The 15,238-nt window shown below is 37.1% G+C and overlaps 1 protein-coding gene across 1 annotated transcript; it reads right to left on the bottom strand.

Annotated features, from left to right (window-relative positions):
* Positions 1-1,955: 1,955 nt before the first annotated feature.
* LOC132066451 (vacuolar-processing enzyme beta-isozyme-like) lies at positions 1,956-6,862 on the bottom strand. Its single transcript, XM_059459761.1, has 10 exons — positions 6,830-6,862; positions 5,984-6,070; positions 5,035-5,118; positions 4,415-4,579; positions 4,125-4,296; positions 3,703-3,785; positions 3,195-3,370; positions 3,073-3,121; positions 2,780-2,986; positions 1,956-2,132 (listed from the first exon to the last, which is right to left on the bottom strand). Exons 1-10 carry the CDS (start codon positions 6,860-6,862, stop codon positions 1,956-1,958), a joined length of 1,233 nt encoding a protein of 410 aa, XP_059315744.1.
* Between the last annotated feature and the right edge of the window lie 8,376 nt (positions 6,863-15,238).

The following is a 15,238-nucleotide window of genomic DNA, read 5'->3' as shown; positions in this document are numbered from 1 at the left end:
CCATAAGAACTTTGATACTTAATTCAATAACTCGTCAACAAGAGGGAATTACAAACACAAGAGACTAATTTCTCGTAGAACTTCTCACCTCTAATTCAACGGAAGAATTCATCACTTAATCTATCTCCCCCAATCCAAACAAGCCGAGTTCCGCGAGGCCGGATGAGATTACCATTGTTCTTCATTCTCCGGATCTTGGTAAATCGAGTTAAAGGGGCCATGATGGTTCCATCCGGGATAGTGACATCCCGTATGAAGCGGCCCGACTTTGGTAACTCGATTTACACCCATAGCCTCGAGAGACTAGTGGGATAGTTGGGGCACCGGCAGGCAACCTGGCATTCTAGGTGACACAAAAATAAAGGAGTTAACAGAGGTAAATAGAAAGAGAAGATGTTATGAGAATTTTAGGGAAGTGACTCCTACCATATCCTGTAAATGTTGTTGAATCTGAAGATCATGTAAACCCTTGAAGGACAAGAGATACTGGTAAGCTAAGGGACGATCCATTCTGATATAATCAGCATCATTTTCCATTTCAAAGAAAACATATGCTGCAGAGATCATAGTTCTCCTTTCTGCATGAACATAGGATGGTTATATCATTTAATGTCACCGGATAAAAACAACAAATAAGTACAATTACGAGGTCCTTACACTTTAGATATGAACCTAGGGCCAGTTATCGGATGAACCCCACAACCATCACAGTAAACACCTTTATGGAAAATAGTCCCAGTCCCATCACTGTTATTATGGCTCCTTTCAAGCGGGACCCCAAAAGTGAAGTTCGGAGTTGGGACAAAGCCCTTTGTTGGACCAAAAAGAAAGACCCTGACTGCTAGATGTTGCATATAGAGCAGAACCTTGACAGCTAGATGTTGCATATAGAGCAGAGCCTTAGTTATATATACACGGTGGGGCCTCACGACTGAACCTGCTCGCCTCTTATCCTGTGTAGATAAATAAAGCATGTATCAAAATTCCAATTCAAGCTCTAGTTCAATAAAAGTAGAGATAATGGATCAGAACGTCCCTAAACTATCACTTTCTTATTAGTTACTATACAATCAAATAAGTAAAATTATGAAAAACAAAATTTAAAAAGAAAAAAAGAATTAGAAAGTTAAAAGGCAGATGAGAAAGGGTAAGAGAAAGACAATAGGCCACGTCACTTCTGAAAGTTTCGCTGGGAGCTCTCTGGTCTGTAGAGAAATTGAAGAAGCCGAGCTCTTATTTGGTCCGCTTTCACAACAATTTCAGTCTACAATCTTGTGTCTTGGGGTTGAAAGGTGTGAATCAATATCAGGAACAAGAAAGCACTAAACTTTGAGAGGTTGAAGAAAATATCTATCCATGTGACTTGTGAGTCTGTTGAGAACAATTTCCAAACAAAAAAATTGTGCTATTTGGAGAATCTTCCGATGGGCGGTGAAGGTTTGAATGCACAATCATATCAAGATAATTGAGACTTCTAATGGTAGTGGTCAGTTAGTACATGCTGGACAGTTGGATCTGACAGTTCTAGTGGTGAAGAGGAAGAAGACGCAACAGTTGAAGGATATAACGGGCCAGATCTGAAAGTTCTGGTGGGTGCAGAGGAAGAAGATGGAGCGGCTGAATATGGAAGTGATGTTCATCAGGAGTTGAACATCTTAAAATAAGATGTGACAGAATATAAGAGCAATAACAGGAGACGAGGAAGGTAGTTGCTGCTTAATGTTCTCTTGGTAAAGCTGGACATGATCCTGGTTATGAAGACAGACAAAGGTGAAACAAATCAGTCAGGAAAATTAGGAGGAGATGAACCTATCCATGGTAGCTCAGCTGCAGAAAGTTTTAAGAGTGAAAATGAAGTAAAGAAGGCGGGAAATTTAAGAGCTAGGACAAAGGACAAGGAGGTGTTATATGATGCAAAGTGGTGTAAGGCGGCTAAATATGATTTTTGATAATGTCTATAGATTCAGGGAAGCTGTAACCAGATATGCAATTGAAAGATGTGTGGGTATAGAGAAGGTTGTTAATGATAAAACAAGGGTTAGAGTGAAATGCAAGGCAAGCAGCATCTGTCCATGGATATTGTATGCTGCCACGGATCCAAGAATGACAATTTCATTATAAGGACCTATCGCCTGCAGGAGGAAGCTCTATTTTCACCTTTCTGTTGGGCTAAATTGATTGTGAATATGCGAGCAGAGAAATTGTCTATTAATGAATTTTTCTTATATGTATATATTTACTAGACTTGACAGAATATTAGCTTTCAGTTCATCATTTATGTGTGTGCTTGGATATAGTTTTTTACTTTTGGATTTCTATATTTATAGTTCTCAGTCATAGATTAATTATTCCTATGTTTGAGTTATACAACTTGTCCTAAATATGTGTCCCTGAGTGTACTTACAGATTTTTCTAAAAAAAAGGAGGAGAAAAAAGTTATCAATTTCTCTTGCTTATATACCACAGTGACAATAAACACTAATTTTCATCCAAAAAAAAAAATATGGGTCTTAAAAGAACCTCAAATGAGATCAAGATTCAAGAAATTGTCTTCCAGAGGCAATTTTTTCAAAATGTGGGCTTAGATGCAAACTGAAGTCACTAGACAAAACTTGTACATAAGAAAAATGCAGATGGAAGTCACGAAACAAAACTTGTACAAGTCTACTTAATGAAATCTTCTATCCCTCTCCTACTCATGTGTAATGAAATACTTAATTATCATATAAAGAAACACAAGAAAAATCAATTATGTTAATGAAATCTAGCTCAAACTTACACTTGCCCATAAGTACTTAAGATTTGGCCCATCCGGGTCATATCCTAGGAACAAATAAAGCTTCCGTTCCCGGATCCTTTTGTCTCCAAACTCCCTGACAGTGGGTGGAAAAAGGTGCTGCGGGGATAATTTGATGGCATGAGGGGGGGATAATTTGATGGCATGAGTGGTAGCATCTTTGTAGGGGTTGCCAACTCTCTCCTTCACCTACATCGCCAAAATAACATTCAATGATGATAATTAACACACAAGAATATATTAGAGGCTTCAGATAAAGTATTTTAATAAATCACCTCCTCAAATTGTCTTCCCACTGTTATCGCCTTACGATCATGAGACTCGCTGGAAAACAAATTAATCATTTAAGTAATCATTATAAACTAACTAATCAAATAAACTTTTATCTAGTTATTACCTGTGCTCCATCCAAGATATACTGAACAGATCCCCCACGCATACCTCATAATCCGGTGGAGGTGGACTCTCTAATGACCGTTGACAGTACCAGGGCAAGCTACCTTCATCTATGTCTGATGCTGTAACAACATAAGTCTTCAGGTCTTCGGGTAAATCCATAAAGAAATTAGGAACCTGTTTGGATGGGCTTAAAATAAGCAGCTTATAAGTTGGAAACAGCTTATAAGCCAAAAAAAAAAAATAAGTTGGGGTAGGCTAACTTATTTTTTTTTGGCTTATAAAAAACTTTTAGATAAGCTAAGCCAAAAGGGCCCAATTATTTTTTGGGCTTATTTTATGCACGAAAATGACTTTAAACATGACCAAACACTCAAAAAAAAAAAACGCTTATAGGCAACTTATAAGCCAATCCAAACGGGCTCTAGCGCTATAACATGCTTCACGGTAGAGGGAACTACTAATCTACCTGAAACTTAACAATTAAAATGAAAGTTTCGCAATCTTACGATCTCTTTGAAACTACCAGACGCTTTTTTCTGTCTTAGGACCTCAAATAATAGAGGGGCCTCAATGTCATCCAACGGCATCTCTGAACAGAGATAAAGTTAAGTATCACAATTAGACAGATTTCTTTTTTCTGATGAATGAGATGAGGGGTTTAGGAACATCAAACAATTAGACAGATTTCTTTTTTCTGATGAATGAGATGAGGGGTTTAGGAACATCAAACAATCAGTCCTTAGTAGAGTCACATCTGATCACACACCTGTTACGCCCGGTCTCATAGTTACTCCTTTGTAACTATGAGACCTGTAACTGTTTGTGGCAGGTCTGATTTTTGGATAAATATACAAGTGTTACCTTATAAAAATAAAAATAAAAAAAAATACTAACCAATTAAATAAGAAACAAGTTGAACTAAACTCACCGAGACAAGCTCCACCCTCTTTAAGAGTATATCCATGACCAGCGAAGTATATGAATATATAGTCGTTGGGTTTACTATCCACGACTTTCCCACTGCCACCACATACACTACTTCTATTGCCAAGAAGCACCTCATAGAAGTTGTCGGATGTCATATTCTCGCCAGTATAGTCCTACCATAATATATTATCAAAATCAATCAAAAACATTTATATTTTCATAAAAACATAGGCCAAACACCTCGACTTCACAAAGTAAGCACTTCCAAAAGAATACAATTTTGATTATTACCTTTGGCACGCCAGCATAGACATCAATGCCATCAGGATGATTGATTAAAATACCGGGTCTCGGATTCCATGGATGCTGGGCTATGGAATCGTCCATAAAAACAATAATGTTCTCTTCTTTTAGACCTCCTCTTTTCAATAGCTGGAAGGCATGGCACACATCTGCCTGTTCACCCAAAATGGCTTCAAAATCAATTAGCACGTGCCTAGACACTAGTCAGTAACAAAGCACTGCCCCATACTATTTTTTTAAATTTTTGGGATAAGGAAACTGTCCCTACTAATTTAACTGGTAACTTTAGCCCCCATTTGGCCATAAGAATTATTCACTTTATTAGAATTTTTTTTTTTTTCGGAATCGGCGTTTAACAACCATGAGAATTAGAATACAACTTGAAGTTGCGTTAAGAATCAACTTGAAGTTGCATTCCGGAATACCAAAAACTCAAAAACTTGTTTTTCAAAAAAAATTCACTTTTTTACAACTACATTTCACCAAAAACTACTTAACTATGTATGCAGCAAATTAGAGATCCAGTAATGTAAAAGTAGAATCTGCATAATGGGTGTCAGCCTTAGTTAAGAGTAGAATCTGCATAACGGGTGTCAGCCTTTTAATACCTGATGGCGATAATCTTGGTACAAAGTACTGCCGATACCACAAATAACCGCCCACTGCACGGAGCCACTATCATCCCGCTCATTCTATCAAAGCAGAAATACACAATTAACCACAACATCAAACAGCATCTATATCTATATATTATTAAAAACAGGATAGTTTTAGGACAAAAAGTAGTTAGACTAGTTATTATTTTAAATTTAAAAATAATTAAATATCAATAGTTAATTCACGTGAAGCTTTTTTCGTACGTGAGTTGTTGTTTTTTTTTTTTTTTTTTTTGGTAACTTAACACAAAAACCCTCAGCAGAGGAACTATGTCCATGATATTGTGGATGAACGTGTTTTGGCATTTGTAAGCGGTAAATTTAATTTCTTACCGGATGCTTCTCTATTTCTCCATAAATTTATAGGTGGAAAAGTTAGGAATTGAAAGGGTTAAGGTCAATTGACAAATGGGAGATAAAGGGCTTAAGTGATTTTAAAAGAAAAGCGCAAAAAAGGTGACGAGGTCCATGAAGCTTGAAGTGAAAGGGAGAAGAAAAGCGCACGCTTCTTTGGAGTGAAATGCAAAATTTTCAGGACATCAAAAAGTTATCGGCCATCTCAGTATCCAAACAAAATTATCGATCATCTATGAATTTAACAAAAATTAGATGCATTAGTTACTGCCTGAATATTTTTGTAATAGACTTCACTGAAGCATTAGTTACAAGATTTACTTTTCCTTCAAAGTAACAATCAATTGCAAATAGATAACAGTTTCCCTTACATATCATGTTTAAAACAATTAAAATGATATACCAAGCATGCTATTAGCAATTTAGCATACAATTAGTTATAAGACAAGACCAAAAGAGGTGTGTGGCAAGTGCCACTTATATAATTGTAAAAATAGAACTCATGCACTGTGAAAGTACATAAAATCAAAGAAAAGGTAATACGTACCTTTCCCGGAGCATCTCTTTGACCTGCAGAACATATACTTCGGTGGGATGCAAGCATACTGCTGAACCCCCATCTTTTCATCCCACCCTACACACATGAAATCCCATCATTAATACAGTACATAAGGTGAGATATACCAGGAGAGAGAAACTATCTTGTGATTTAATTTGCGTCATAAGAGGTGGAACGAGAAAGTAGTAAGGTGGAATTTTGTTCCACCAAATAAAACAATCTTTCTACCATTAGCTAATACTTAGAGTTCATATCTAGTACATATGGGCAACACAGTTGGAACTTTCAAGTTGTCTCTTAAAAGAAAAGTTAGGAATTGAAAGGGTTAAGGTCAGGCGACAAATGGGAGATAAAGGGCTTAAGTGATTTTAAAAGAAAAGCGCAAAAAGGTGACGAGGTCCATGAAGCTTGAAGTGAAAGGGAGAAGAAAAGCGCACGCTTCTTTGGAGTGAAATGCAAAATTTTCGGACATCAAAAAGTTATCGGTCATCTCAGTATCCAAACAAAATTATCGATCATCTATGAATTTAACAAAAATTAGATGCATTAGTTACTGCCTGAATATTTTTGTAATAGACTTCACTGAAGCATTAGTTACAAGATTTACTTTTCCTTCAAGTAACAATCGATTGCAAATGAGATAACTGGTTTCCTTACATATCATGTTTAAAACAATTAAAATGATATACCAAGCATGCTATTAGCAATTTAGCATACAATTAGTTATAAGACAAGACCAAAAGAGGTGTGTGGCAAGTGCCAACTTATATAATTGTAAAAATAGAACTCATGCACTGTGAAAGTACATAAAATCAAAGAAAAGGTAATACGTACCTTTCCGGAGCATCTCTTTGACACAGAGAACATATACTTCGGTGGGATGCGAAGCATGTGCGGCGAACCCCCATCTTTTCATTCCACCCTACACGCATGAAATGCCATCGTTAATACGATACATAAGGTGACGGAAAGTAGAGGTGGAACAGAAAAGTAAGGTGGAATTTTGTTCCACCAAATAAAACAATCTTTCTACTATTAGCTAGTACTTAGAGAGTTCATATCTAGTACATATGGGCAACACAGTTGGAACTTTCAAGTTCTCTCTTAAAAGAAAAGGGAATTACTCCGTACCAGAGTAAGAGAGAAAGATCGTAGAGTGAGCAGCTTAGAGTGAGAGAGAGTCCTGCTCTTAATCAGTTCTCCAAAACCCTTGACAAAAACCTCGGTCAGTTCTTCTCCAAAACCCTTGGCAAAAACCTCGGTCAGTTCCACTATTTTTGAAAACCTTAAAAACTCTCTATCTATCTCTATTTAAAAGAGAGTTGTGCATCCTCTTAATCAGTCCCTCCCGCTCTTAATCAGTTCTCCAAAACCCTTGGCAAAAACCTCGGTCAGTTCCACTATTTTTAGAAAACCTTAAAAACTCTCTATCTATCTCTATTTAAAGAGAGTTGTGCATCCTCTTAATCGAGTTCTCCAAAACCCTTGGCAAAAACCTCGGTCGATTCCACTATTTTTGAAAACCTTAAAAACTCTCTATCTATCTCTATTTAAAAGAGAGTTGTGCATCCTCTTAATCGGTCCCTTTCTCCAAAACCCTTGGCAAAAACCTCGGTCAGTTCCACTATTTTTGAAAACCTTAAAAACTCTCTATCTATCTCTATTTAAAAGAGAGTTGTGCATCCTCTTAATCGGTCCCTTTCTCCAAAACCCTTGGCAAAAACCTCGGTCGGTTCCTTATTTTTTGAAAACCTTAAAAACTCTCTATCTATCTCTATTTAAAGAGAGTTGTGCATCTCTTAATTAGTCCCTCCTGCTCTTGTCGGTTCTCCAAACCCTTGGCAAAAACCTCGGTCGGTTCTTATTTTTGAAAACCTTAAAAACTCTCTATCGATCTCTATTTAAAAGAGAGTTATGCATCCTCTTAATCGTCCCTCACTGCTTTCTAATCGGTTCTCCAAAACTCTCTATCTATCTCTATTTAAAAAGAGTTGTGCATCCTCTAGGGTTTAGTTACTATGTCTCAAGAAAATGGTTAGCTCTAGCTTACGAGTTTAATTTGCATCATAAGATGTGGAACGAGAAAGTAGTAAGGTGGAATTTTGTTCCACCAAATAAAACAATCTTTCTACCATTAGCTAGTACTTAGAGAGTTCATATCTAGTACATATGGGCAACACGATTTGGAACTTTCAAGTTCTCTCTTAAAAAGAAAAGGGAATTACTCCATACCTGAGTAAGAGAGAAAGATCGTAGAGTGAGCGACTTAGAGTGAGAGAGAGTCCTCCTGTAATCGATTCTCCAAAACCCTTGGCAAAAACCTCGGTCAGTTCCACTATTTTTTAAAACCTTAAAAACTCTCTATCTATCTCTATTTAAAAGAGAGTTGTGCATCCTCTTAATCAGTCCCTCCCGCTCTTAATCAGTTCTCCAAACCCTTGGCAAAAACCTCGGTCAGTTCCACTATTTTTGAAAACCTTAAAAACTCTCTATCTATCTCTATTTAAAAGAGAGTTGTGCATCCTCTTAATTAGTCCCTTTCTCCAAAACCCTTGGCAAAAACCTCGGTCAGTTCCACTATTTTTGAAAACCTTAAAAACTCTCTATCTATCTCTATTTAAAAGAGAGTTGTGCATCCTCTTAATCAGTCCCTTTCTCCAAAACCCTTGGCAAAAACCTCGGTCAGTTCCACTATTTTTGAAAACCTTAAAAACTCTCTATCTATCTCTATTTAAAAGAGAGTTGTGCATCCTCTTAATCAGTCCCTCCTGCTCTTAATCAGTTCTCCAAAACCCTTGGCAAAAACCTCGGTCAGTTCCACTATTTTTGAAAACCTTAAAAACTCTCTATCTATCTCTATTTAAAAGAGAGTTGTGCATCCTCTTAATCAGTCCCTCCCGCTCTTAATCAGTTCTCCAAAACCCTTGGCAAAAACCTCGGTCAGTTCCACTATTTTTGAAAACCTTAAAAACTCTCTATCTATCTCTATTTAAAAGAGAGTTGTGCATCCTCTTAATGAGTCCCTCCTGCTCTTAATCAGTTCTCCAAAACCCTTGGCAAAAACCTCGGTCAGTTCCACTATTTTTGAAAACCTTAAAAACTCTTTATCTATCTCTATTTAAAAGAGAGTTGTTGTTACACCTCGAAAAATTCCCATTAACGTACAGTGAATAGGCTGACGAAGGATAAGATGTATATGATGTTTGGGCAAGTAAGAATTAGTCCTTAATGGTCCTAATTAAGATTTCAAAGACATTTGAAGTAGGAGACGAAAGTTGGTAAGGAAAGTGAGGTATATGTCATGTGTGAGCAAGATTTACGAGTATCGAATTGATGATGACTTAATGAAGTTTTGGAGAAGAGTTGTAATGGCCCTTGTATTGTTAATGAAGTGTTAAATAAGTGTTAAGAAGGTTCCATGAGGATTTAAGAACAAACAAATAAAGGAAATTGAGTTTATGGGAACTTTGGTAAAACTTGGCAAAATTTTCGGACAAAATTTTGGTCCACATTGGTGGGGGCATATCTCCTAGAATATGAGGAGTTTTTGTGTGTTTATTTTTTTCAAATTGAAGTTCATCGAGTCTAGTTTCCAACTCAACAAACCGTTCATCAATGTGAGGTCTGAGTAAAAAGTTATGGCCATTCTACGACAGACTGTACGTAGAGAAATCCTACGGACCATTTGACGCCGTAGGACTTTTTGACAGTCCGTGGGAAATCTACGGTCCGTAAAATGGACAAACCCAGCGTCAAATGGTCACGGTGACCCATTTTTTGATGGGAGTTCTACGGACAATTTTGACGGTCGGTAGGAATTTATACGGCTTGTCAAAATGGGCGTAGAATTACCCAAGCCGGGATCGTATTTCAAGTTATTAAAGGAGACCCACATTCATTTAATTCATTTCATTTTCATTCCACACAAAGTCAAGAACTCTCTAGAATATTCTCCACTCTTCACACAAGAAATCAAAGGAAATCAAAGATCAATACCAAGAAATCAAGTGAATCAAGTGTAAGAAATTCATCAAAGTCCATCAGTCGAAATCCCCCGAAAAATGAACTAGGGTTTTGTGTAAGGAGAGTATTACCACTCAAGATTTATTCCTACACCATCTAAGGTAAGTTTCATGACCTTTACATGCTATTTGAAGTATTTATACGTTGAAACACATGGGTTGTGGAAGAGTGCAATAAATGGGTCATCGAATGGATGAATAGTGTCATTATTGAATAGTAGTGGAATTAAATCATGGAAGAGGTATGTTGATGATATAAATGCGTTATAAATGACTTATAGAACATGAAATAAGCATTGGATACGAAAGAATGCGAAAGTGAATTTTAGTCATGAATATGGAGAGTTAAAGTAGAATTGTGAAACGCGAATTATGTAAATGAATGACGATTGTTGTTGGTGATGTTGTGATGATATTACGGATGTTTGGGAGTTGATATAGAAAATGGAGGAAGTCATATAAACAAAGGAAATGCTGCCCAATTTTCTCTAGCTTTAAAGGCCGTTCATATAATTGTGTAGCTAATGCGATACGAATTCTCTTGAAGGTAAAACTTTTGTGCGTTAAAGGACGAACGAGCAAGCGATAGAATAGCTAAACGACAAAGGTATGTGAGGCTTAGCCCTTTTCTTTCTAAGGCATGAGTCCTATGGCATGAAATTCATCTTTTACTATAAATGTTCCATCTCCAAGAAAGTTAAGAGTCCCCACTCACGAATAGCCATACGAGATAAGAGATATGAGATGAATCCGATAATGATGATAGTAAGCTAAAGTCTAGAAATGCTATAGCCTATGATATGATGCCTCTAAGAAGTCAATGATGTAATCTATGTAATCTAATGATATTGATCATTATGTACACTCACCTTATGCTTGTTCCTTCAAGGTGAGGCAGAATACGTAAGAATGCTCATAATGACATCGGGGGGCCCACGACCTTACATCACCCCGATAAAGTATGATGTCTAAGAGTCTCTATGCATGTATTGTGATAAGTAAATGATGACAAGCATACTATGATGAGTTATGATGCATATTTTGATAAGCATGATATAATGAGTATATGATGATATCACACCGCGCCTATATGGCGGGACGATCACCCAAGGCGGCGGCTATACACGCCGTGGCCCAAATGGCATGGGCGGACACCTGCCCGTGGGCAAGATGAGATAATATCTGGACGCGGGATGCTGGACGCGAGCTAATGATGATGCTAATGCTATTGATTATTACACGGAGTACCTATATGGTCGGGCAAAATTTATACATTTATGCATATATGAGATGATGATTTGTATGAAAGTAAAAGCGAGTATGTATGATGTACTTTATGATTCAGTCAGTTACAGATTGCTCCGTATTGATGCCTCCTTATTTCATTGATGATTCATTATTGTGTATGCCTTACATACTCAGTACAATATTCGTACTGACGTCCTTTCTTCGGACGCTGTGTTCATGCCCGCGGTAGAGACGGGAGGTGACCCGGTGTAGGAGCTAGTGGGCGATTGAGAGCACTCCATATTCCGGAGGTGCCACAGATTATTCTTTTGGTACATATTTGTATATTCATATTTTGGGCATGACGGGGTCCTGTCCCGTCCATATGTCTAGTATTCTAGTAGAGGCTCGTAGATACGCAGTGTGGATAGTATGGTCCCATGGCTTTATGTATATGCATGTATATATTACTTTGATCGCCGAAGGGCTTATGTTTATAAAAGCAAATGTATTTCAGAAAATGGCAGTCTTATATGATAATGAGCATATAGTATGAATGATAGCAGAGAGGCGTAAAGTGAGCGGTGTTCGGTGGTTAGCCCGGATACCGTCACGGCCCGTAGTTCGGGTGGCAGGTTGTGCATCCCTTGTCGGTCCGCCATGCTCTTAATCGGTTCTCCCAAAACCCTTGGCAAAAACACGGGTCGATCCACTATTTTTGAAAACCTTAAAAACTCTCTATCTATCTCTATTTAAAAAGAGAGTTGTGCGTCCTCTTAATCGGTCCTCTGCTCTTAATCAGTTCTTCAAAACCCTTGGCAAAAACCTCGGTCAGTTCCACTATTTTTGAAAACCTTAAAAACTCTCTATCTATCTCTATTTAAAAGAGAGTTGTGCATCCTCTTAATTAGTCCCTTTCTCTAAAACCCTTGGCAAAAACCTCGGTCAGTTCCACTATTTTTGAAAACCTTAAAAACTCTCTATCTATCTCTATTTAAAAGAGAGTTGTGAATCCTCTTAATCAGGTCCTTTCTCCAAAACCCTTGGCAAAAACCTCGGTCGGTTCCACTATTTTTTGAAAACCTTAAAAACTCTCTATCTATCTCTATTTAAAAGAGTTGTGCATCCTCTTAATCGGTCTCTCCCGCTCTTAATCGGTTCTCCAAAACCCTTGGCAAAAACCTCGGTCGGTTCCAATATTTTTGAAAACCTTAAAAACTCTCTATCTATCTCTATTTAAAAGAGAGAGTTGTGCATCCTCTTGTCAGTCCCTCCCGCTCTTAGTCCTTTCTCCAAAACCCTTGGCAAAAACCTCGGTCGGTTCCACTATTTTTGAAAACCTTAAAACTCTCTATCTATCTCTTATTTAAAAAGAGAGTTGTGCATCCTCTTAATCAGTCCCTTTCTCCAAAACCCTTGGCAAAAAACCTCGGTCGGTTCCACTATTTTTGAAAACCTTAAAAACTCTCTATCTATCTCTATTTAAAAGAGAGTTGTGCATCCTCTTAATCGGTCCCTTTCTCAAAACCCTTGGCAAAAACCTCGGTCGGTTCCGCACTATTTTTGAAAACCTTAAAAACTCTCTATCTATCTCTATTTAAAGAGAGTTGTGCATCCTCTTAATCGATCCCTCACCTGCTCTTAATCGGTTCTTCAAAACCCTTGACAAAAACCTCGGTAGGGCCTTATTTTTGAAAACATTAAAAACTCTCTATCTATCTCTATTTAAAAAGAGAGTTGTGCATCCTCTTAATCGGTCCCTCCCCGCTCTTAATCGGTTAGCGAAAACCTTGGCAAAAACCTCGGTCGATTCCTACTATTTTTGAAAACCTTAAAAACTCTCTATCTATCTCTATTTAAAAAAGAGTTGTGCATCCTCTTAATCAGTCCTCCAAAACCCTTGGCAAGCTCATTTCTTCTCTTGTATGTTTCCTGTATAGCAGGATCCTTCCACACCTCTTCACCGGAGAGCATATTCACGTGTTCTTTGCATGGAAAAATGCATCTAAATCTCCGGTAGCAATGATGTCCGGTGCTTGATCGGGAGAAATGCTTCAACCTCGGGTTGAAGGAATAGATGCATTGGTTACTTTCGTATTCCACGTCACCACCTATAAATTGCAGACCATTAATTCCTTTGACCGCGACATTGTGGATCATCAATGGAAATGGAAACTATATGGTTAATACAATTCCAAATAATGAAGGTTCTAATCAATGTACCAACGAAGATATCTTTGACATTAGTAAAACCGCAAGATGTTTTTAGTAAGTGGCATGCACATTTAAACTCCGTATAATAAGGCTGTGTGAGACTTCGCGTCTTTAAAATTGGTCAAAGGTGACAAGTAAAATAACGAAAATTAACAATTAAATAACTCCCTCAAAGATTCCTCTCTAAGACTTTATATTAACACAAAAATTTGAACCTAAATGACCGTACTCAATCTTAGAAATAAAATCCTAACATGTACAACACACACATCAATGTAACTCAATTTCACGACTTGAACCTTGTTCCTACATCACGATCAATTTGAACAAAGTATTCACCATCTATTTTCATTGTTCAAATCTTTGACAACATGAAAATACCTTAGCTATCAAAATATCCAATATTTTGAAAACAAAATCACCGATTACCCATAGTCGGGAATAGAATAATTGAGGGAAAGATATTACGGTTATAGAAAAAAATGAGCGGCAAAAGATAAATTGACTAATTCTCGTTATTTAATTAGGAATGATTGTTGGTCATTAAAGAATACAAAATAAAGAATTTCCAACTTACAAGATACGATCTATCTGGATCTAAAGTGTCAATTCCAACAAATATTGAACTAAAAAATTCTTAATTTCGAAATGGTTTGCCATCTGAGATGAATCTATTATTTCAATGAATTGCGTTTCTCGCAAATCTAATTGAAGAAAAATCCAATAGATTTGTTTACCTTATCAAAAAAATAAAAATCCAATAGATTTGTTTAGAGACTTAAATTTTTGTTTATGGGTGAAACTTTAGAGAAGTAAAATATTTCTGCAGTTCTTTTGTTTCTTCTTCCTCCAAAATTTGTTAAGTTGGATAGGCATTCCACTAAGGATACAAACTCTCACTAGTGGGGTAAGTACTTTGTAAATTAACAGAGCAGTCTTCATCACAAATTTTAGATATATATTTGAAAGAACCTTCCGCCTCTATTCTTGACAAAGCGTCCTCTTCAAAGCGCTCCCTTCCATCAAGAAGAATGCTCAGATACTTGTACATCAGCAGTGAACTTGTTCCCATACAAAAATTTCGCCGGCTCAGAAGGTTGTTGAAAATGAGTATATTAATAATAAGAAAGAAAGGAAGTACAATCAATCACTAGGGCAAGTGGCGCACGGTTCGAAACTTAGTGGATAATGAATTTGCCCCCTCTACCCTTCTCCACTTAAGGAAAGTCAATACTAACCCATGCATTTCATTTCACCCGCATAAATTGGATAAAATTTTCTATTCTTACACTTTGTCATATGTTTTTTGTAAGAAAAAAACATTCCATGTGAAAAGGCCCTTCTTCAACATGATGCCAAAAAAATTACTTCAGACAAATGAAATATGTCGGTCATAGTTGTCTCTATTCCGTTACACAAATGAAAAAAAGAACAGACATTTTAGAAAGTTTTTACATATGTAGAGACACGTGGACTTGATTTAAAAAAAAAAAAAAAAAGTTAATAAAGAAAAAGCATTTCCTCTAACAAGCGGTATGCAATAAATAACTTACCAGATCCAATATGGCTACATTTGAAAATAGTGCTTTTTCCGGAACTTTCAAGTCCAAGTAAAAGTAGCTCACGAACCCTTTTTGCTCTATATAATTTATATGATGAGTATAATTGCTAGGTTCATCCCTGCATCCTATGGGGGTGACCGGTAGGCAACGGTTGACGACAGGAGGACGGGGATAAGCCGCGTTAATGCACAGGAGTCCGAGACTTAAGTAGCACAAAA

Source organism: Lycium ferocissimum, chromosome 1 (genome assembly GCF_029784015.1).
Source record: "Lycium ferocissimum isolate CSIRO_LF1 chromosome 1, AGI_CSIRO_Lferr_CH_V1, whole genome shotgun sequence".
Lineage (NCBI taxonomy): Eukaryota > Viridiplantae > Streptophyta > Magnoliopsida > Solanales > Solanaceae > Lycium > Lycium ferocissimum.
Note: the sequence above shows the minus strand (reverse complement) of the source record. Positions and strands in the feature narration are given on the sequence as shown.